The sequence below is a fragment of the Pithys albifrons genome, chromosome 1 (genome assembly GCF_047495875.1).
Source record: "Pithys albifrons albifrons isolate INPA30051 chromosome 1, PitAlb_v1, whole genome shotgun sequence".
Lineage (NCBI taxonomy): Eukaryota > Metazoa > Chordata > Aves > Passeriformes > Thamnophilidae > Pithys > Pithys albifrons.
In genome coordinates, this window is record NC_092458.1 from 56,639,234 (window position 1) to 56,664,132 (window position 24,899).

The following is a 24,899-nucleotide window of genomic DNA, read 5'->3' on the forward strand; positions in this document are numbered from 1 at the left end:
GTTTTCTTATCCAAATGTAGTTCGGGGGAGTTCACGGGTTGTGAGGGAAGGAAAAAGAAGTTGGTGGTAAAGACTGTGGTTGTCACTAACTGAATGAGAGATAAAGATAGCTCCTAGAGAGAGGTCCAGGCAGCAGGAAAAGCTAGGCTTGCCTTCTTTTAATTAAAGAGCTAAGTGCAAAGATCAAACAGCTAGGAACAGGGAATGTGGGCTCAAAGCAAAATAAAAAAAAAATGAATTAAGGTTGGGAAGAAGTGAACCCACTGTTTTTTAATAAGAGCAGACCAGAAAGAGATCTGATGAGATCCCTAGAATGGTTTGAAATTTGTAAAGACTTTACAGAGAGACTGAAGAAATTCAGGTGAATTTTCTATCATCTTCAAGCTTCCCATTCTACACAGCCACAGTCATAGCAAAAGCTCCCACCCCTACTAACAGTGTCAGCATCTGCTGAGTGCCTGCCCATGGCTGCTAGAGCATCTAGATCTGCTCAGAGCAAGGTCACCTACAGCAGGTTTCTCAGGACTGCCCAGTTTGGGTTTGAGTATCTACCGGGATAAGGACTCAGTTTTCTGTATTTTAAATTGTGCCCATTGCCACTTGTCCTATTGATGGGCACCTGACTCCATCTCTTTTATTCTCCCTCTTTCCAGTATTTACTCACATGTATGAGATCCCTCTGAGCTTTTTATTCTCCAGGTTGAACAGTCACAGCTCTCTCAGTCTCTTCTCATATCAAGGATGCTCCAGTATCTTTATATCTTTCCTATACCAGGAAGCCAAGCACTGGACCCAGCACTCCTGATGTGTCTCAACTGTGCTGTCCCTTGACCCTTGGCAATATGCTCATCCTAGTGCAGCCCCTTGCCAAGACAAAAAAAGGATAGGATAAATAGGAGGCATAGAGAGGAGTCAGGAAGACACATTGATCTCTCAGAAAAGGGGAGAGAAATGATTGCAAAAGATTAAATGTTAACGTTGAAGCAGCAAATAATAGTATTTTTTCTGTTTGTTCATCCAGAGGATATAGCAGAGAAAGTCTCTGGAAGGAATCAAGAGTACTGAAGAATGACCCATGGATTACAGGAACCTGATCCAATCCAGCTGGTCAGGCTGAGGGATTTAACCAGAAAGGGGCTATGATGAAGGGAATGAGGAGGAATACTTAACAGAGTGAGGGAAAGGAATTTCTGCCAGACAGTCTGTACTCCAGGAGAAAGAGTAGAAAAAAAACCAAGTAACTAGAAGTGTGAAGGGGTGAACATTCTATGTGAGGGAGCCCTTAGAATCATAGAACGGTCTGGGCTGGAAAGGACCTTAAAGATCATCTAGTTCCAACACCCCTGCTGTGGGCAGGGACAGTTTCCAGCAGAGCAGGTTGCTAAGAGCTCCAAAGACTATGATGGGGAGCAGTTATGGCATGGACCACGTCAGTAACATCCAGCTCATGGACTGGATAAAGCCATATGCTCATTTCACAGGAATTTCCATTCTTCTGCATAAAGCAGAAGAGTCACCACTGCCCAGGAGCTGAGAACTAGCTAAAGAGCTTGGTGGCTAAAATATTCTCCAAGACCGGAGACAAGGATTTGGATTTCTTGAAGCAGAGGAGTGAACTGAACATGGATGAGTACCATAAAATGTAAGCTATGGATTAGCTCCCTTTCTAGCAGCTAGTAATAGTCTGCCTGAATGTCTGAGTAGTGGGGCACATACCAAAACCAAGATATACAAAAACCGATTGCATCAAAGGTTTTCTGTAAATCTAGAATATTTTTAAGAATAAACGCTGAGCAAGGACTGCAAATTCAATGAAGCAGTCCAAATATGCACATTAATAAAGAGTCCCACAAGCAGAAAACTTTGTAATTTACCAAGCAAATGCTTACAAAAATTCAGTAACAGTTATCTGAAACTTAACAAGTTTGAACCAGGAGTCAGGCAGACACTTATATTAGGGATAGGTAAACCAGTGGAAAACCTTTTAGATACATAACAGGGAATTAGTCTTGAAAGTCCTTAAATGAATATTACTTTTCTTCATTTGAAGGTAGTTCCTGATTTAGGCAGACCATAAAGGTTAAACATAGGACTCTTGCTGTCAAGCTATACTGGAATTCAGAGTAGTTGATCATAATGGTTTAGTCAGTTTGTTAAAATGAATTTGACTCAGCAATGAAAATGCAAGAGTTTCCTCGTGCAACTTCCAGATCCATACAACTCCCTGTTGGAAGGTTTGTTACAGAAATAACAGACAATCATCAGTGCAATTTATACTGAGACAACAACATATAAAAAAATAAAATAAAAAAAATAGTTCAGTCAGTGTCAGTTGCAACTAGAGGAACCTATTTGAATTTGAAAATCTTTATCAAAGGTTTACTCTAACAGGCAGATACAGAACATGCCCAACTATCAGTTCCTAACTCTTGATAAACAAAGCCATTTTACCAGTCTATATCCAGTTCATTTCATTACAATGCCTTTAAAGAGAGACCATAACATCCTTTTGCTCTCAAAGTTTGGACAGGATATGAGTGTGTGGAGGTGGTAATTCTGAGATATTGGAAGCTTTCCACCAGGATAAGAACAGCACTTTTTAAACATCCTGCTAACATCAATTTGTGGATGGATGTAACTTCTTATCATCTTCATTGCAGGCCATGGCTGTCAAAGACACTTCCTGGGCCACTGCTCATATAGATTTATTTGTTCTGTTCAGACAGATAGGAGAGAAAATAATTCAGATATTCCACCATTAAAAAGGGCTGGAATAGTTAATGTCTGAAATAGTTTGTAGACGGCATTTCAAATAAGAGATTGAAATGCTGGATAAGAAGCAGCACTTTGAAGACTGTGATCAAGTTTCATCTTTGAAGACAGCTGAAAGAAAGCAGACAAACTTAATGGAAGAGGTTACTCAAGGTGACTTGCCATCACTGTTCCTGAATGTAAAAGTAGCAAGTTAATAAAAAGTTCTTTTCCTTCAGATACAGAAACACAGCAACATAACCAGACTAATTTTGACTTGTTGGGGACAATGATGACTTGCCCTTTCACTCAGCCTTTGTCAGCAGGGTCTAGGGGTATCATACATCAAGTGCAGAGAGGCTGCAGGTTCACTACAAAAAGACCACCTGCAAGTTTTACTCTCATTAGAGTACACTACAAGGATCTGTCTATAGCAAAGACACTTCTGTTAAAATATATGTCTATGCATGTATATATAGCCCACTCCACAGACATTTAGTCCCAGCCTTGGTATCTATCAAAAGATGCTGGCCAAGGGAGTTCTTGGAGGGACATGCAAATTTAATTTCCAAAGCAAAAGTCCAATAGCACAATCAATACCATCTGCAATACAGTGCCACTATGCAGGTATGCAAAACTCCTCTATGGAATTTTCCCAGCATCAGATAGCCAAAAAAGGCTAAACCACAGAATATTGCCAAGATCCTCAGCATTTCTTATGAACATCAGCTAGCTAGTAGTATGAGAGATTTGAGTAATTCTATGAAACAAACAGGGCTAAGGGCAACTACAGATGTCCCAGAGGGGAAAGAAAATATTGCAACATCCATGGTTCAAAAGAAAACTCCAGGTGATTCATTATAAAGTTTCCATATTGCAAGGGTGATGGAAAAACATCATGGTATGCCCACACACTAAACAAAACTGCTCAGGAAACTCTTATCTTGGCCTAAGACATACTTGTAAATGCCACAGACACTTTTTCTTTGTGTGGTTTATGCAATGTGTACTCTGGACCTTGTTTTCACATAAGAAATATCCTGGTCAAGCATCTGACTTTTGGAAAGCATTAACATGTTGCCACCTGACGCAGAAACAGGAAGACTCAAATCAAATTTCACTAGACTAGAGGGATAAAGAAAAGCAAGAAACGAAAGCTAACCTTGGAGTAGCTTTCCCCATACACATAACAGAGGTTATGAAGATAAAACAGGTAAAGTGAAAAAATGTATATCATATCACAAAAGCTGTGGAGAGATCAAATTTCAGTGCTACTTCAAGCTTTATTTTTTTCATGCATAGTATTTTTCTAAGAAAATATTTAAAAGATCCTGTCTACCATACACATGTTTTTTCTTGAGTGTCTGTTGTTGAGTATAACAGTAAAACAATTTCACAAAATTGCCTCCCCAAAAGAAAACCCTCTACCTTCTTTAGCTCCTCTCTGAGATGTTTTTGTCTGGGTATAGAGCAGCAAGTAAACACAGATATTAGTGACGTTTCCACAGCCACTAATGTCTCCTTTTTCTGAGATCCCAAAGACTGGGATAATTACATTCTACAAGAGGGAAAACAATTTATGAAAAAATTGACACATATTCTTATTGAAAATTAGATAGGACTTTCATAGCCAGTTGTTTCAAATATGCATGAATAATGACAGCTAGAAACCAGTCTCTACAGATTGCTTATGAAGTGGGTGTCCAGCTGAAGTCGGGATAAGAAAAAAATCCACAATGATAAAGAAGCAGTTTCTTGAAGCTTTTACAAGGTCATTTGGCCTACCCCAGAAAAAGCAAAGACTTTTCCAATACCCTGTAACAAGAGGAAGAAAACAGAATTAAAAATTATCTTTTACAGCAAAAACAAAAACCAAAGTCAACTTCTCAGGGATTAAGTCCACTGGCAAATAATGTCTTCTTTTCCTTCCAACAGGTTTTAGCATTTAATTATGGAAAGCCTTCATGAAGGGATTTCTATCTTTTTGTAAATTTAATTCACAAAATGTCCTAATTATCTGCAAATGTATTAACAACTCTTTGAACATCATATTAATGTAGCAAGCTGAAATGCGTTTTCAGAACAACAGCAAAACAAAACTTTAAAGTACATGCATCCGTAATTCTTGTACACTTCAAATGTGAATATATTATTGGTATTGTAGCTATTGGGAAAAACAACAAAGAATACAATATGTTGAACTCCAGCAGCTGTCCACAACTTATAAAACCTAATAGAACTGTGTGCTGCAAAAAATGGTCATTTCTTCCCCTCTGGGGAACTGCCTTTATCTACTTATTGTCATTTTTCTAGTGAATTTGAGTTAACTTTTAATAACAATTTTACTAATAAAACTGAAAAGACAACTCGTGGGAGACTCTGCAGAAATCTCTGTATCAGAACTGGTAATTAAAGTAGGAAACCCCTTTCAGAAAAGAACTCAGGTGCAGTGAGCCCTATGAAAAGAACATCTGAAAACAGAGGGCCTGATTTCTATGGTTCCATAGGGGTGTTTACTGACAGCCTCCACTGATATGAATAATCTCCCTTTTTGTTTGTGAGAAATAGCAGGAAGAACACAGCCCATGACAGTCACTTAAGACCACTGAAAGTCTACAGTCACTTCCTGCAGTTCAAGCCACATTCCTCAGCTGTCCAGGTTTATCCATACACAGTACATGATGCAGAGAATGGAGCTGTATTGAGCTTTTAGCCTAAGTATCAAGGCACTCCCAGAAGACATCTTCCATGCCATCAGCAATTCTTCTGACCTGAAATACACATTCTGTGGTTCTTTAACAAAAAATTTGTTTCAGATTAGGTATGTGCCATTACATGGCCCCAGTCACAGAGCTGGAAAGTATTTATTTTAAGATCTCTTCTCATATTGCTTCAAAATTAAACTATATAAGCTGTCATAATGAAATGTCAAATACAAAACTAAATTAATACTGGCATTGATGCTAAAAAGAACAAAACAAATTATTCTTACATGTCTCCTCCTTCATTCCAAGTAACTTGACTTCTGGATAAAAGAAAAAAATGCATTAATACAGTACAATGTACAGTAAAATCACGCATTTATGCTAGGAATTATGGTTATCCAGTTGTGTGGAACTTTCTTCATTATTTGAAGCCCTTTCTGGCCTATTGAAATTCCTCTTAAAAGAACAAGTAAACCATTCTGCAAGATTCCAGTTCTAGCAAGAAATGTCTTTGATTTGAACTCAATATGAATAGCAGGATGTATCAACTCAGGAGATAAACATATCTTGGTTTTGCTGGGGATAAAACCCCAAACAAATAATCTAGGAATCTTTCAAATATCTTCAGATACCTCAGTCATTTCTTGACCTCACACAATTTGAAAGAGTGAGAAGTTTCTTCTGTTCCATCCCAGCCTACCACTATTCTCTTTTAGAATGAGATTTTCAAAGGAAAGAATGAGCTCAAAGTCAAGGCAGGCAGAACACATCTGCATATGATGTTTGACAGCCTTGCCAGAGGTAAGTCATTAAACTGAGATACAGCATGCCTGGACCTACTCATCTGGTGTCCCTGTATTGATTCTGATACTTCTGCTAAGTAATTTCTTTATTTTCTGTCATCTTTCTTCCAGGAAAGACAAGCATATTACTCTCAATAGAAAGAAAAATACAATCAAGCAAGAAAACATCCAGTTTTAGGAAGGAAACCTAACAATCTTTTCAACTCAGATTGTACATAGACTAACCAGGTCAAAGCTAAATTAATGAACCACATTCTTCCTTAAAACAAACATTAACTACTGTGGATTGCATTCCGGAACCTTTTTACACAAACATTCTATTCTCAATATTCCCATGTTACATAAAACCGTTGTGCTGGGAAAACAGTATTTTCAGTGCAACTTGATCCGTCTGAAAGTTCATTAAAGACTGATTGTTTATGGAAACCTGTGGCATACCTGCTGGCCTTGTGACTTCAGAGGCTTTTGAGCTATGGTTCTTTTTGCTGTGCAACAGTAAACCTACTCCCTGTTCAACTGACAGCAAATAGCATAAATCAAGTGCTAGTTAAGACTCAAAAAAATTTTCCCATGGGTCATGCTACCAGAACTAAACCAAGTGCAAACCCACAAACCATGTTTATTTAAAACAGTTTTATCAATAAATCATGTTTCCTCAAAACAGATTTATCCAGCATCTATTGACTTCCGTTCTGCACATGGGAAAGGAAGAGCATGGGGTTTCCTATCCAACTGCACCTGTGTATTCAGGGCATAGTTGCTTCCCACAGCAAATGTCTAGAATTATGCATCCACTGAAAGAGCAGAGTCAGCATCCAAGGGAGCATTTCTCATTCTTATGCATGACACTGGGTGTAATGGAGGCATGAAACAGAAAGATGCAATATGTCATCTTGCCTTCTAGATTCTGGGTTTAATATAGCTCAGAGTTTCAGCAAGACAAATAGTATTTCCTTAAAGGAGAGTAGACTTATAAATTTCATATGTTCTTCATATGACCTCTCCCCATTAACAGAATAGACAAAAGGGTACTTGACAGTGCTCCACTTCCAAGCAAAAAATAAACTAGGGCTCTGTTACAGCTTGCCTAATAACTACACAGGGAGTGTCCTGGCATGTATAATCAAAAAGACAGAAAAGATTACTTTCATGAATGTCCTTCTTGAAATAAAACTTTACAAATATTCTTAATAAAACACAAAACATCTGGAGGGCAGTTGAATCAATGAAAACTCGTTTCCTATTGATTAGGGGACAATTAGGCAATGTAACTGTTCTCCTCCCTTGTGCTGAGACATACACTATATTTTCATCCTCTTTGCCTTTTCTCCATGTCTCCTGTGCTATTTATGTCCCTAGGAAGCCAGGGTAGAGCCACAGCTGCTCAGGAGCTGTGCTCACACTGGTCAACCAGAGGGCTGCAGCTGAACAATGAGCAGAGTGCCCAGGTCCTTCTCACCACCACTCAGAGTGGGGCACTCTTTTGGGGTCTCTCCTGTGCCAGTCATTGCTTTTTACAAACACACAGAAATTTAATTATCTTTGAGACTTACAATCCCTTTCAAATTTGGCTAAAATTAGCCATCAGCTTGAAAATCTTATTACACGCAGACAACATGATCATACAGACTCCATTTCCTTAGGAAACCAGGCTAATAGAACTAACAGTGAAAAATACAGCTGGTACATCCAGAACAGAGCGTAATGTTTGTTTTCTGTTAAGTGTGAAGCTGTTGTGATTGTAAAGAGTTCAAATAGGGAAACAAAAAGAGGGAAAGAGAACAAATATTTTCTCTTCAGTGCCACTGCACAGATGGAGCAGGCTCAAAAATTACCTGCACATCTTCAGTTATGAACCTTTTAAATTTCTTTTAATCTTTGTATATAGTCTGACCTGCTTCAGTTAGCTGCCTTGTAATGTAAAATTCCAGGCTGCAGACTACATGACTTGTAAGCCCCAACTTTAGTTCAGTTCTTTTTGTTTAAAATCCCAAGGGAAAGAAGAAGAAACTCAGTATAATCAAAGACATTGAGGTTGCCGCCTCCAGCCTACCTTTTGAGGTATATTTTTCTGTCTTTTACTTATTATCAATGCTCGTTTTTAATTCCTTTCCATTATGACATATTTTTTCATCATTTAATCTTTCTGTTTAGTATTCAAATCTCACATAATAATGTAAAGGAAAAATGGATCTAGCATTACCCAAAAAAGTCAGACTCCTGGAAGCCATTAAGTAAACAATAGGGTAGGAAATTCGTCACTCCTACACATGAGGTTTCATTGCATTTGTGTTGATGCTTTCCTCGAATATATATAATTATCTGCCCCCACCCCTGGATTGGCTGCATACATCACACAGTCATCTGATGTTAAAACTGTGCCTGTGAGTGCATTCCTTTGGTGGTAGCAACACCTGCCCTGTAGAAGAGGACGTGCATCAGGCTAAAGGTAAAATCCTGCTACCTCTGCAGACAATGGCAAAGTTTCCAGTGGTAATAGCATGTGCTCTGATGGAGATGCTTGAGTTTAGATATTGGGGATCTCAGCTGTGTCACACATTTCCTTTTACATTAATCAGGTAATGGTACGCAAATGGGGATAAGACACACAAAGTGCCCTTGTTGCTTTTGTTAACCAAGCACCATCCAGCAGATTTTACCTTTCACCCTTTACTACGTACCAGTTGGCCCTCTCCTACCTGAAGTCTAATTCTGCTATCTACAGATGTACTGTCCTTCAGGGGATGGCTCAGGCCTGCCATACCCAGTGCTCTCTTACTCAGCCTTCAACTAGCCTGGACATCAGTAGTTAGGCTTCCAGCAGCTTCTAGACTGCCTGGCACATGATCCAGACCTTATCAGTAAAGCTTCTAATCATCTAATTTTACAAGCATAAGCTCACAGACTTATGGGAGGTTGATCTGGCAGTTCCTGTCTCTTCTCACAAGACCAAGAGAACCAGTCCAAGGTTCCTGAACCCCCTCCTGTGGCCCAGGGCTTGCCCAAAGCTTGTGTGATGAGGACACTCCTTTTCCACTTCCAGTACATGGAAAACTCCAGAAGTAAGTATATCTTCTTAACCAAGCCTTGACTTTGTAGATGCTTGAAGCCAAGTCTTCCTGTTATTCATCAGCCAATATTCACATCCTCAGACAGTCCAACTAATCCAATTCAAGCTTTTGTGGTTTATCAGTTTAACACCCTTCTCTGCACTGACACATGCATTAAATTCTCATAGACTCTCATCATTTTGCTGCTCAGTCTTCCTACCTCCTCCATTTCTGCAATAGGGTCCTTTCATCAATGGAACTTCAACGTAATGCAAATTTCCATTATGTGAATACACATAATTTTATTTTTTTTTTGTTTATACTGAAGAGTGCAATTCTAAACCAGTCACATTAATGCCTCATTAGGACAGTTGAAAAATGAATGGATGTTTAATAGACTACAATCAAGATCTGTTTTCTTCAAAGAATCATTAAAAGTACTGATTTTAAATCAGCTGTAGTTGGGCCTTCTTTGTCATATGGGTAAAAAATGAACAGCTATACATGGGAATAGCAATAGATAGATAGATATTGCTATATGGGATTTTTCCACTTAAATTTCAGTATCATTTTGAAATATTTACAGCATATCCAAACATCTTTCATTTTAAGATTTCCAAAAAATTCCTAATGACTTCACTACCCTTCTTCCAAACTTAAGGAAGTACCCTGCATGCAAAGCCACTGAATGTTACTGCAAGAGCAGCTATTTCTCCCTCCTCCCATTTGCGCAGCTTACATTTAAGACAGGATTTCTTCTTAAAAGCTATTGAGGACAAACATCCAGGACTGAAAGTTCTGTCCGGCAGGTTAAACACACCCAGACACACCACTGTCTGGAGAAAAAGTCAACTTTTAAACAACATCTTTACTTCCAAGTTCTGTATCCAAAAACTCACCCTGATGCCATTAATGAGGTAGTCCAGGTTGGTAGTTGTTATTATATTGTGTTTTCTTCTGGAGTCGGTCCAGGAAAGCATTATTTACCCTTAAAGTACAATAAAAAGGGAATAATGACTGAAGGTAACTGAGAAGTTCACAAACTGTTGAAATTCAACATTATTCCCCTTCATAAAATGCCCATCTTCCTATATTTTTCAAGCCTGTGATGCATAACCATGGATAAGAATCTTGAGAAAGGGTAGATTTCATTTTCAATTCACTAGGTGCATCTTTATCTTGTGATCAGTCTGTTGTGACTAAACGGCATATCTTGGCTGCCATGAAAAATTCTCCATAGAAAGATGACCTGCATACCACCAACCCACCTTATCAGAGAGGTTACTTAATTTCACAATTCACCTTAGGTGATCATTCAGCCTTCGGCATACAAGGAAAGTTTCTAGAAGTACTGATTTCCTAATGCAAATTCAAAAACTCGGCTAAGCTTGTAACTAATGGAGACAATTTGCACAGCTGACAACTTTCCCTGCCATCCAGCTCTAGAATCAGCTCTAGCATTTTCTTGCACTGCTCTATCAACCTGGAAAACATGGACAAATACAAACAGTTTTCTTCGGTCTCTTTTAAATATTTTCAAATTGGTATTGTTCAGCCTGGAGAAGAGAAGGCTCTGTGGGGTGACCTTTTAGTAGCCTTTCCAGTACCTGAAGTGGGCTACAAGAATGCTGGAGAAGAACTTTTTACAAGGACATGTTGCAACAGGACAAGGGGTCATGACCTTATACTCAAAGAGGGTAGATTTAGATTGGATATTAGGAAGAAATTCTTTGCTTTGAGGGTGGTAAAGCACTGGAACAGGTAGCCCAGAGAAGCTGTGGATACCCCATCCCTGGAAATGATCAAGGCCATGTTGGATGGGGCTTGGAGCAACCTGGTCTAGTGGAAGGTGCTCATGACAGGGGGGTTGGAACTAGGTGATCTTTAAGGCACCTTTCAACCCAAATCATTCTATGATTCTATGATTCTTTTGAAAACTGTTTCTTTTTTCCCCCCAGTACTGCTTAGGAATGCCTCACATGCTTAGACATGCTGTTGTTTTAATGTTTTAGAATGCTGTTGGTAAGAAAAATATAAAATGCAAGATACTGAGTTATTTCTGTCTAGGGACATGAGATGGAGTGAATCGAAAATCGTTCATTAACTTCCATGGATAATTATCTCAATGTCTTTGCTACAGAAAAGAAATGAAAGTAGTATGGAGAATGGTTGCCTACAGAAATATTTTTTTACTATTTCCATAATGATATAAAAAAAGAAACAAATGGTGCTTTTATTGTTGAGCTTGAGCATTGTTTCTTTTTACCAGCAGAAAACAAAGCTGAGAATAAAGCTGTGCTTTAGGATAATGGAAAGCCAGCTAAGTGACTGAAGTGGGTGATGAGAACAGCTGAGCACAAGAGAGGTCACAGCAGTGGGCACAGCCTGGAGTGTGAAGAAATGTAATTGCAGAAGGCCTTGCTGCACTGCAAGAGCAGTATCTGTTTGTATGGAAATGAAATCCCACATTTAACTCTGTCTGTGAGCCTTAGTGATAGTCAACCACAATATGTGGCATGGACAAAGTAGCTCATTCTAAAATAAAGTAAAATTAAGTGCATTTTATATCTATCTTTAGATAGATAGATAGATAGATAAAGTGTGCCCCAGCTGGAACTACTGTACTAGTAGTTATCCATGATACTGTTCCTGTATCCTGTGCTGATAGGATGAAGAAAGTGAAAAAGGCACTCTGGGTCATACTGCATTACAGTGAGCAGTCATAATGATGGATATTAGCAGCTCATTTGAAAACAAAGCTAAACCAGAGATGAGGTATGGGATCCTCATTGCAATCCTCTTCTAAAACATGAATGCTTGTAATTTTGAGACCCCTTCCAAGTGGGAATTCAGTTAGAGTGTATTCTGCACTTTTTGCACCATACCTTCTCTGTTCATTTTGACGTGCTCTTGTCCTGGCTTCCTCTTCCTGCTTTTGTTTAAATTCCATTAATTCAGCCTGGGAATGATAAAGGTGAAAAACAAATAAACAAACCAACTAACTTATTTTTAATTAACATTCTTATACTGCAAATCCTATTAATTCCATGTGATGTTAATCTCAGTTAGAGCCACATGTCATTCCCAGAACTTCTCTCAGCAGAATTTTATTTACAAGACAGCACTATGTTAAAAACTGAGTTCATTTTCCTGTGTAGCATGTGGATAATCTTTGTGCTTTAAAAAGCGGGAACTTACAAGATTCAGACATTTATAGTCCTACATTTAAGCAGGTGTGCCAGACACCAGTCTGCCTCCCCTTGCCCCAGCCCATGGGTTTGAATTTCCCTGTGGGACCAAGGAGGAAGACAGCCAAAGTAATCTAGAAGGAGCAGACACAGCTGTCATGCCCATAGAGTAAGAAGGAAACATGCACTTCACCTCCTGCCTCTGTAGAGCACAAGAAGATGAGATCTGAGGCATGTGGGTGTGATGGTCACCTCCAGCTCCTCGCTGCTTCTACCATGGTGAGGAGGGCGAATGGTACTTGTTGGTGTGGTGGAAGCATATACAAGCTCCCAGCAGTGCAGCAGATTACCATCCTTATGTAATATTAAAGTACATAAAAAGCATCAATGGGTATTCTTTGCAGAAGAGAGTATGCTTATGCAATTGCAATCAGGACTGTGAAGAAAACACAGTTTGGATGACTCTAGTCTGCATGTGTGCTCTTGCTCCTTGCAATGCACCCAAGAACTGAAGGAGTAGAGTTTTCTGCAGAAGAAATTTGGCTTACAGGGCAAGAGGGAAGGGACAGGAACAGACCCATTTTTCATATTTTTCATAGCAACTGTGCAGCAGTAGGAATAGAAACGAAAATAAAATGATGTGGCTAGATAAAAGCTTCAATAACTGAATGGAACCACAAGACTTTTTTTTTAAAATAAATTTAAGTGGAACATTAAATAAAAATTATGCAATAAATGCATGAAGGAAATCAATAACAGAATGTGTTGTGTATCAATATTTGTCTAGCCCTAAAAGAAGAAACAGGATTAAGAAATAAAAAAGCCAACCTTAATTTTCACTGTTTTAAATAACTATTCAACCTGAAAATTAAAACTCAGTATCTGACTTTCCAGTATGCCGACTTCTCTCTTGGAGTAATGTTCTGAAATATATTCTCTATATATGATGCGGTGTTCAAAGTGTAGTGAAAATTTCTAAATCAAGCAATACATACTAAAACCTGTTCTGAAGAAAAAAAAGGAAACTGACAATACCACACATTTTATAGCTGCACTGTGCCAGGAGGTACACACAAGACAGAACTCACAATTACTTTAATAAATATTAGTTTGAAGTAGAAACGAGCCAACATATATCTGTGGGACAATTCTTGGTGCCTTTAAAACACATTATTTACAGTAGGTTTGCAAGTAGTGCATTACTCTGCTCAATAGGTAGCAGCAACTGTGAAGGCAAAGAGACCTCAGAACCACGAAACAAACAAGAGCAGCCTTAGAAGCACTCAACAGCTCCTCAACAATCTGTGGAAATCAGTGAAGAGTCTATAGCTCTACACAAGTCTCTTAAGCCAAACTTATCAATTAGGGGCATGCTAATTTACATCTGCAGCTATTTTCCCTTTGGAAGAATCAATGAATACAACAACTATCAGCCTTACACCCATCAGGAATGGCTTTCAAAAATTTTACTTTTTATGGATCCTGGGAATAAGCATACACCAGATGGGATAGCAATCAAGAACCTCCCTTTTGCCCCACCTTTTGTTTCCAGTATCACAGTTGTTAGAATAACGTGAAATGAGGACATATCGCCAACATGTAAAGAAAGATATCTGTGAGAGGGGATCAGCTGCTTCTCCAGCTTTAGCAGAAATTCATGGCATGGAATTTCTAGTGCTAAGATTCTGCTACTGGGGAAGTAGTTTAACAAGAATTTGGATGCTAGTAACAGCAGAGGCACAGCCAGAGGCTCAGTATTTGCTCCTATTTTTTCAAATGATTTGCTAATATGATTTTCAAATGCTGCTCTCCCTGCACTTTCCCAGTCAGACCTGGAGCCAAGACAGATGACTTGGCACACTGCCATCAACTTCAGTAGATGAACTTTGTGAGGATATGGTACCCAAATCTATACCAGAAGGACTACAGTGTTCAAACACATTTCAGGCAACACACAACACAAGCAGAAGGTGAAGTTGAAAGTTGCAGTTATGGCAGGCCTGCTTTTTGGACAACTCAAAACTCTTCATTTAGGTGGTTACTAAGGGAACAGAGAAGCGTGTGATAACTGACAGCAAATCTGAATGCATCCATGTCCCCATTTGAGAGAGCAGGGTACGTGGGCCTCAATTCTGTAGAAAGAGACTGCTTAGACTGAGATCATCATTAATATCTCAGTAAGACAGCTTCTGCCTCAAAGAGAGTAAACTGGTTTCCTTAGCCTATGAAATTGAGTGCCATGGTCCAAAAACATTCTGTGCAACTGTTTAAATGGAGAGGCTAACAGGAGCTTGTTATCTAGATGCAAGCAGTCTTGAACCCAGAGGATAATTGTCCTGCCCCTGTCCAAATTTTACAGCTTGACTCATCTCTCTAACAATATCTGAAAACAGTGACTGAATCACTTTTGCTAAAGAGAAGCTTTGTGCGTAGGCTACAAGTAATCAATGTATTTAATTGGTTTCACAGCATGCAAAAAAGTTGCAATATGTAAACTGTTAATGTTTAATTACCTTCCTCCGTTGTTCTTGCTTCATTTCCTCTAATCTTCTGTTTTCCTCTTCTCGAAGAGCTTGCTTATAAGCATGGCTTCTTGTCTGTAGTTCAGCAAAAAAATAGAAATATATTGGTGTGGGGAGAGAGGGGGATCAAACTCCAAAACCTTACTCCCAAATCATTATACAGGTAATTAACATACATCAATGGGTGAATTATTCTAGTTAGCTAAGGAAAAGATTAGTCTCAAAACTAGAATTTAAACAAAAAGTGGCCTAAAGGCTCTCAGTTATATGGCTTGGCTGAAATGTCCACCTGCACATCACAACAAAGTATCCACAGCATACCCAGTGACAAGCATAAGGATACCCTGAGCAATCAGAAAGCACAATTAGGATCTATGACAGTGACATGTGGTACTCCGGGAAGAAAGAAAATCACTGAAAGTATTACCAAGATAAAAAAGCAGAATGGAGGCCTGGCAACAGAGGGGAAAACAGGCATATTTGTAGAGGTAGGACAACACGAGCTGAGAGATCAAATCTGCTCTATTATTTGTGGGGCAGCCAAGACACCTGAAAATCTGAACTATGCATCATGAATAATGTATGCAACTGTAGGTTTTTATTACAATATCTAGCCCTGGTCTTTCAGAAGTTGCATTTGTTAGGAAAAAGCCAGCCTGCCATTAGGATCTTATAGAATCCTTAGAATATTATACACTGGAACTTCTACTGTAAAGTCTTTGAGCAGGGACATACTGTAGCACACTAAATAATGAGGCAGTATAATTTAATACAAGAATTGTGTAGGTTTGACTTCAGTGATGAATTTGTGGCAGGTCTACACAATGTTCTCAACACTTGATACACACGTGCAGAATGACACCATTAAAACAAAAGGCACCTCATTTGCTAAAAAGACTGAATAGAGAAAGCAATTATTAATAGCTCAATTTTGAGCTGGGAGAAGTTACATGGGTCCAGGGAGACTCATTCTGGGTCCGATATTATTCATTACTCTGCATAACGGCTTGGAGAATTGTGTGGAGAGTATGTTAATCAAGTTGGAAGACAATAAAAATCTACACAGGATTGGTCACACTTAGAAAGACAAGATTAAAATTAATTATGAGCTTGATTAAATAAGCAGGCCAAAAAAGTCATCAATGACAGAGTCACTCCAAGGAAGTCAAATTTGTTCACAGACATCAAATAATATTTGGCACTGAGAGCTAAACTAGGTTTAACATCACTTTCAAAGGAATAAGGTGAGGCAAAAACTTTGATCAGCACTACATTGCCCCAAATTGTTTTAAGAAGAGGAATTTAAAATTTTAAAAATCACATATATGTACATATGTGCCCCCTTTTAGCATGCATGTCAGGCGTGTCCTAAGCTTATCACACTACACTATACACACTTCAAATACATTGTTCCTGAATCTTTTAATTACTCCAGACAAAGGACACAATCAAGATAACATCCAAATTAGAGTCCCAGCTTTCCCACTGGTTTAGCATTTTGGTTTTATGCCAAGTTTATTTAGATAACTCATGGGTTATGTGCTTCAGATTCCTTACACAGAGCACAGAGGCTGTGTGTGTGACTATAGATTGTATCTCACCCAAGTTGCTTGGGAAGAGTTTGCTAACTGCATTGCTGCATTATAAGCAAGTGATTAGTTGATTCACAGAGCTATAAAAATGCTGCTATGTAAAAGACAGGTATAATATCAGCTAGTATGAAAGAGCAGTACAGATAAATTATGTCTTTTATCTGCTTGGACACTAGTGAAGCAAAAATGAACTATGGTATGTAATTTGGTATTATTTATTAAGAAGCCCACCAAAACCTGAAATGAGAAAAATACACATAGGTAAGTCATATAGAAGGCCAGGATAAAAGTAGGACCTCTATACTTGAAAGAATTCAGTGTTCCTTCAGACATCCATTCACATCATATGAAGGCTGCTTAGCTGAGTCTTCCTTACCAAAGAACAAGCTCCCTAGTGTTTTGAGCACAGAATGCTTCAAGAAGGAGGTGAAAGTGCTACCAAGACATGTTTTCTCCCTTCCCATAGTCCTTCATTTTTCTTGTCCATCCAGGACTACAAAAGATAGTTCATAAGCCACTGTCCTGCAGTTAACCTTTTGTATAGCAATGCTGGGCAGGAATAGGCTCCTTCAAGCTATATATCTGCTCACATATGCTAAGATTTCTTTAGGATTTTCAGAGGCACAAAGTGACCTGCAGAATCAAAGGGGAAAGGAACCTATTTTCAATACCACCTTCCCTTTTCACGCAAATCAGGAAGAGGTAGTAGATGCAAGACAGAGCTGTTGTATACTCTGTTGGCAGCAATTTCAGGAATGGGAGGATTTGTACACGTTTCTAAGGCTTCTCAGGAAATAGGGAGGCAAATCTTCCCTTCCTATGACTCAACTTTCGGTGTTCAAGGTTGTACACAATAGAGGGCTGTCCAGATCAGATACTTCCAAATGCTGAATTGCTTGTAACAATTTCTGTCCACTTGGCTGCCTCTTCTCTGTATTCCCCCAGTTACAAATCTCCCTACAGGAGAAATACTTCTCTCTCAGGGTTAATATTCCTCACTGTAAGTTTTTACAATAGTAGAAAAGCTTGGTTTAGACATGAAGAGACTAATTGTACGTGAAAAAGCCTTTAAGAGGCAATTAAAATAATGAAACATAAGCAATACTTTATCTATTTCCTAATTACATTGATACTTACCAGGCTCATTCAAACTGCGACAAAGACCCCAAGCAGTGTATGGAATCACTTTTGGGATGCAGTAAGAAACAAGCTTCTCTTTCTTTTGACTAGATTTCTAATGCAGTAAAGCATCCACTGACATGAACTAATTGAGATTTCATAAATGCTTACCACCAATGAATGAGTACAGGGCATATTTAAAATTCTGATCTGACCTTGGAATATAAATCTGGTTCTCATTTATCAGAGAAAGATCTGTGAGCAGTCCCATACTATGTAAAATACTCTGCCAGTGTGTAAGAGACAATGTAGAAGATCTCTTTCACTCAGAAAGACTCCTTGGTACTCACTGAGTTGTGCCTAGGCAATTAAGTTCAATTAGAGTACTCTAACATTGCACTATTGACAGCACCTGGAAAGCTGATAGAAAATACAGCACACGCCAGAGTTTTGCTTACCCATGCTGTAGATTCTGGGCCAGGATTAGCAATCTGACAGGAATCACTCTTTGGCAAACGCACGTCCAATCTGTTCAATAATTCATTGGTTTTGCTATGAAGAAATTCAATCCAAATAGAATTGTTAGTGCCTCCATAAAAATAAACACAGCTTTTTATTCCACCCTTGGAATCTAGCCTAGACATTTTATCATGTGTCTGCTGAAAAACATGATAGGTGGAAAAAAAGGTTATGGAAACAGACAAAATGAAATAGGACAAAGGATACAGAACATATACCATGGATAAAACATTTGCTGGGAGGATTTTTTTAAGGAAACAATTATTTTCATTTGCATATTTGGGGTGTACAGTGGCTATGCTTCTTCCCTTATTGTAAAGCTCCTGTAACACAGACTCACAAACCTTTAGACTTCATCGGCATGCAACTGCTTCACTGAATCACTGCAAGTCCTTCTACCAGATCTATAAATCTGTGATAAGTAATTTAAAAGATTATTTTAAGGAATTTTCATGGTTAGTACAATGCAGCCTTACAACAGATTACTTAATCAAGCAGAAAGACTTACACGCATTTTGTGGCATTGAAAAAGAAATGCGTGTCTTTAGTTGAAGCAGAATTGCACAACATTATAATTTCTTACTCTGGCAAGGGCAATTTTCTCTTTAAAATCGCATCCCTTATAAACCAGACTTTCAAAGTAGCACCACTTGGCTCACAGTTTCAACCAAGTATCATTAAGCAAGGTCACAAACAAAAAAAACAGGAGTTTGGGTGCTGTGATCAGGAATCAGTTTCTTAACCTGCAGTCCCACATATATCTACTGAAGTCTTTGCTCACTCAAAGGAACAGAGTTAGAGGAAAGAGGCAAATTTATTTATGTTCACAGCTTTGAAAAACATGAAAGCACTGAAGTGAGAGCAGAAAGAGTGCTTCAAGAGATATTCAACATGGAGATTTACTCTGCTAATAGGGCAACCAGCTAGCTCTGTGGGGGAGAAGATGCCTCTACCAAACACTTAAGCTTGGAGAAAAAGCCTTGACTTGATGATGACTAACAGCTGAAACAGACTACCAAGTGTGTTTTTACTTTTCACTTCATTATCTGAAACAGTCCTGCAAATGTCCTGCTAGTCAGGGAGGAGTGGTATATTGAGAAGCTGGGAGAAAGAGCAACAACCCACAAGTTCTTCTCTGCTACTCCACACAATGCAAAACCAGGTTACCACTTCAGGTACAAAGTACTTGCCCAAGTTGTAGCAAGCCAGGCTTTTAGGGTCTGATCATTCCCAGTTCACTCTCTCTCCTCCATTACCTGGGCAGTTGACATAGATCTCAGCCAATGCACAATACAGAAAGAACCAAGTGAAGCACTGGTTTCCCTGATCTACAGAGTATCTATTTATTGAGGTTGAGCAAACTAATAGTTTTCTTACACAAATGTTAAGCACTCACATTTCTTCCATGAACAATGAGTTAGTTAAGTGGTAAGATTGCACAGAACAGTTTGGGGAACTTGAAGTTTTAAATTGCAGATTTTGTGTTTCTCTACCTATGCTAAAATTTATAAAATAAAAATTTATTTCTACACTAGGAAGACTAAGAATTCCTACAGAAAATCTGGAATATATTTGACAATGTTGAAGCTCTGCAAAGAAACATCTGGCAACTTGGGTCGATATCTGGATCGCCTAGTTCCTTATGGATGGCAAAAGAATGACACAGGCTATGTGAAATTTCTCATTATTTGCATAAAAATGTGGAAGACACTGCATTTCCAGGATCAGCACACTGATAGATGAAAAGCTCACTCAGTTTTGGTATCAGAAAAGATGATTACAAGACTGGAAGTAAATAAAGCTTCTCAGCAAAGCTGCACACTGACTGCCTTGGAACAGAAAGAAACACCCTACTTACACCTACTACACCAAATAAGCAATATATTAATAAAGTGTCCCTATCACAAGAAAGGGACAAGTCAGGTCTTATATATGTTAATTTTTTGTGTGTCATCTCTATGGAAACCCAGCAATGCCTCTAGAGTTGCCAAATTGAATATCTGAAAGGTATTTTTCATAATACTAAACCTGTAGTCGTAAGAATGCAGAGCATAGCATAAGCCATGCTGCAGGGAAAGGGGGAAGTCAGAGACATCACCGTTCAATTAAATTTCTAGAAAGTATTATTATTTCCATAAGGAAATCAGCATATCAAAGTGTCCATAGGTGTTCCATATTCAGGTGGTTGAAGCAGCATCTCACTCACTACAACTTCAAGGGCTAATCAAAGATTCTAATAAAATATGTTCCTGTGAGCTAATTAACATTAAAGAAAGAGGAGTATGAGCTGAAGAAATTTATTTCAATACAGCAGAATCCTGATACCCTTCAAATACACCTAGGGAAAGGAGATCCAGATTTAGATAAGCCAAGAAGAAGGCCCCTTGCTAACAGGCTGCTAACCTGAGTTCTGACTATCCATAAGCATCAGGCTGAAGAAAAGACAGCCATTCAGAAGCACTGGTTAAGCAGGAGCAATGCTATGAGGGTATTTTGTCTTCCTTGGTAGCCGTTTCCCATTATACCATTGGGAAAAAGCTTTTTGCTCTGCTAATTTTAAATAGCCTACTCCCACATTGGTATGTCTAATTGCACCAAGCAATACTCCTAAGCATAAGACCTCAGCCAGCTATACTACGGTAACTAACTATTCCTGAAATCATTTTGACCTGTTCCAAATAGCACTTTCCCAAATAATTCCTAGCAGCTATCCAGCAACAAATAGCAACAATATCAGATGTTTTAGATGCTACTGCCCTGTTTTGGGAGGTCAAAAAGTTTTCTAGCAATCAAAGCAGGCAGTCTGTGGCCTGTTGGCCTTGGAAGGCATAGCAATTGATGATATTTTATTTATGAGTACAGATGCAGCCATGGGAGAGTAAAGCACAATACTAGGTTCAGGGTCTGAAAAACTCTTAAGAGCTCTTGTGGGAAAATACTAACTCTGCTGCCACAATCATTGAGTAACATGCTAGAAGGGGACCGGGCATGACAGTGGAAATCAGTCCATGTTTCAGATGCTTCCTGTGGGTCCTTGGATATACACTTTACATTTCACGACTATTCTTCAGGCAGAGTTCTTTCTTAAAAGCTGTTATGTACAACCATCTACCTGAAGCTCAACAAGTATATGTAAAGTGCAGAAACATGAACTTGCTAGGTGCAATGGTGTAATTTAGGGATTTATACCTGGCACACTGCACTCACAAGGTACTTGGAGGTCAGGGAACCCACATGCATTTCTTACTGTTTGGAACTAAATGCTGCCCACATTCCCACTACAATGAGACAAGGGGATGGTTGTAAAAGCCAGAGTGAGTATGGGTTCCTCTGGCCTGGGTAGAAGTTCTCATGCTCTAACACGGTCACCAGCCTTGACAGCCAAGAAGCAGGAAGTTCTGCAGTTGACTCCAGCATACAACTGTGAAAGATCTGAAGACCCACAACTGATCCCATTGCATTACCCAAGCTCTAAAATCCAGTGCAGAAAAAAGTCTTTAATTCTGTGTGTCATTTGTTCTTAACTCCTGTCACATCTACAAGGCAAACAAAAAAAAAAACAGGCCTGAAAAGGATTCATCCTTAGGGACTTAAATAAGGATATAGAATCAGGCCCCATCATCTTCCATCCAGGAGTTGCACAGCACTCCTTGCCTAGTTTTTCATTTGAGACTGTATTCCTTTCAGAACAAAGACATAGGCAAAATAATTTTTCTGCCTACACATAAAGTTCTTGTCTTTAAGTGTTTTACAGACAAACATTAAAAATGCATTAATTAAAAAGACTTCTCATAATCTTCATTAGTCCTTTCCAATGAAACTAGTGGCAGTTAATTCTTTTACTTTAATTGATGGAAATTGAAATGCCAGAATACCAAATATTATACTGGCTTTTGTGCCAGTACATTTGGAAAAAAAAAGGGAACACAATATCTTTTCATATATCATAAATTTATTTATTTCTCTTGACAATTTGTGAAATATAATGGCCAACTCTTATTACTACTGAAAACAAGACAGCTCCTGAACTTCTTTTTATCTCAAGCTGCAGGATGTCTACCATTACAATTCTGCTCTAATGAATGCCCACAAGCATGTTAAGAGTTGTTTAGAAATAGTAGTAAAAATAAAAATAAAGAACTCCAGGTCATGTAAATAATTACAGCCATTTCAGAGAGGAGACAACCTGACAAGTCACCAGTGCTGAATGATGTGGACACATCAGCTTCCAAATTAATTTCCTATAAAAAATGCTAAATTGATATTTTGGCATTTTCTTCTGATTCGGCTGAAAAACTAAGAACCATGCATTATGTTAGTTTCACACATCTACCCAGAAGTTTCACAAGCATTTTTAGAAAGAGCAGAACTCCTCAAAAACAACAACAACAAAAAACAATAATAAAAAAAACCAAACCCAAAATCAAAACTGAATTTCATTCAAGACCCATCCTTTAGCAGCACCAGCAAGCATATCTACATCTCTTCCCACTTCAACATATTTAATTGGCTAAGCATACCAACTTTCTCACCTTTTGATGAAATTAGGATTAGCTGCATCACATTACCAAAGCCTACCAACCAAAAATGCTGCTCTTTATTTCAGTACAGTCTGTGATGTGTGTGTCCTCACTAATGCCCTTGTTCCTTCCTCAGTGAGGGTTCTGCCTTGCACATTGCCATATGCAACTTGATCAGATATTTGCTATGACCAACAAGCCAGGCTGGCTGGTACTAGGGCCATTGCTGTTCTTTTGACATGTGGCCTAACAAAACCAATGTATTACCAAATTTAACATTTAACAAATCTTAGAATAGAAAAAATTCCAAAAGTCAACGCTAAGCTCAGTGAGATTGCTGTCCATTTAAGCAGGTTTTTGAGATTCTATGCTGGAAGACAAAGACACTCCAAAGGTCGGTGTAGTTCGGACTTTCACCAATGAAAAGCATTTGCTAAAATGGTAATGAATCTGGGAGGGCAGGGAGAGGTGAGGGGGTGATAATGCCATATGTGAAAACAGTCTGACCAAGGGTACATGGCTTTTGCTAGTACGGTTATGCAAGGCCTCTCTCACACCCCCTCCTCTTTGCAGAGATTTAGCATAGCAAGAAGTTTACAAGGTTTAAATAAGTTCAGAAGGCTACAAGCAACTGCCCTATTTCTCATAGACCATGACAAGCAGCAAGGTAGTAAAAACATCTCTGTCTACCAGCAAAAAAAAATACCTTCAACTTTACATGGATTTTGGTTCTCCTGTACCTCAACTCTAACCCATACCTATAGGACAGAGTCCACTTTTGAATAAGAAGAAAAAACAAACATCAGCCATGTGCAAAATTGCCAGCATGAACTGATTTTGGTCTGTGTGTGGGTGCAAGATGCATCTTTTGCTGGAAACTATATGGTAAAAAATTACAATGTGAAATAATTACAACATTAAATTCACGTCCAATATTGATGACTTTTTTTGCAGTGCCTTTTACTGTGAGGAAAGGCTATCCTCTTAATATTTAGTTCATTTGCTTTCTAACACAAATCCTTCCAGTAGCCATATAGCAAGCTTACTTAAGTGTTTACAGACTTCACTGGCAGTAATGTCAAATCATAGTATACAGGACTTGGGCAAATCTATGCTAGAGATCAAAACTGTGGTATCTTTGCCTAGTAGGATTTCTTGTCTGCAAGCTCTTGAGCTCCTGATTTTGGGGATGAGAACAAAAAATGTGGCACTAGTTCATTTTAGGTAGAAAGCTTCAAGAAAGTATAATCATAGATGAAAATAAAAAACGGCAACTTTCTCAGCAGAATTATTTTCAGTACTTCCCACTCAAACCCAGAATTAATCTATCCTGTCAACCCACCTGCTTTTTTTGTTTCCCTGGCTGGATAAAATAACACAGATAGGCTATTCTTTCCTCCCACCAACTCATCCAGCATTCCTGGATGTTATTTTAGGTGTAAGTTTCATTTATTATCTCAAGTAATAAGCATAAATCCAGTTTTAAGGAAAATGCAGTTTTGTATCAGTCTATTGCATAGATCTTCCATTCTGTGTGCTCCATCTGCATGTGCAATCTGCCTCTATATTTTCAGCCAGCTTGCATGGGCAGATTAATGTGTACAATTAGAAAGCAACCTCACAGGCATTCAATAAACTGCCTTCATTATTACACTCAAGAGAGTCCCTTTGGATGTCTATAAAAGCCTAGTTTTCTGCCTGTTAGCTAAATAATTGACAACGCTTAAAATAATCAGGAGCAAATGAACAAACCGAAGACAATTGTGGTGAAAAGAAGCAAACAAAGGATTCTCAAGGCTGCAAAACCCTTTTTGTGTGAGCCCTCTTTCACTCTCTCTAGCAACCTCTATTAAAAGTCCAGTCAGGTTTACATTTGCACTTCTGTGGGGAAAATTTGTTGCCAGCATGCTGTTTGAACCACACATCATAGGGGAATGAAAACTGCCAAGGACAGTAACATTTATCCTTTAAAAATACATAAATAAATAAAAATTCTGTTTTGATTCAGGTTTTATTCTCTTGCATTTTATGACTTTTGAGAAAACTGCTTTGGCAGGCAAGTGTATATCAGCTTGGTTTGGTGAACCTCCTGCATTATGTTTGGAATATGCACTTAGAGGGACTCTGGCA

General features: G+C 38.6%; 1 protein-coding gene across 1 annotated transcript in view; it reads right to left on the bottom strand.

The window, feature by feature from the left end:
* Positions 1-3,661: 3,661 nt before the first annotated feature.
* EPSTI1 (epithelial stromal interaction 1) overlaps positions 3,662-24,899 on the bottom strand; it is a 51,231-nt gene continuing 29,993 nt past the window's right edge. The window contains exons 7-12 of the mRNA XM_071550622.1: positions 18,189-18,282; positions 15,011-15,094; positions 12,195-12,268; positions 10,209-10,297; positions 5,744-5,776; positions 3,662-4,566 (exon numbers count right to left, since the gene is read on the bottom strand). Coding sequence (XP_071406723.1) covers positions 10,219-10,297; positions 12,195-12,268; positions 15,011-15,094; positions 18,189-18,282 — 331 coding nt within the window. The 3' untranslated portion in view covers positions 3,662-4,566; positions 5,744-5,776; positions 10,209-10,218. The remainder of the gene's footprint in view (positions 4,567-5,743; positions 5,777-10,208; positions 10,298-12,194; positions 12,269-15,010; positions 15,095-18,188; positions 18,283-24,899) is intronic.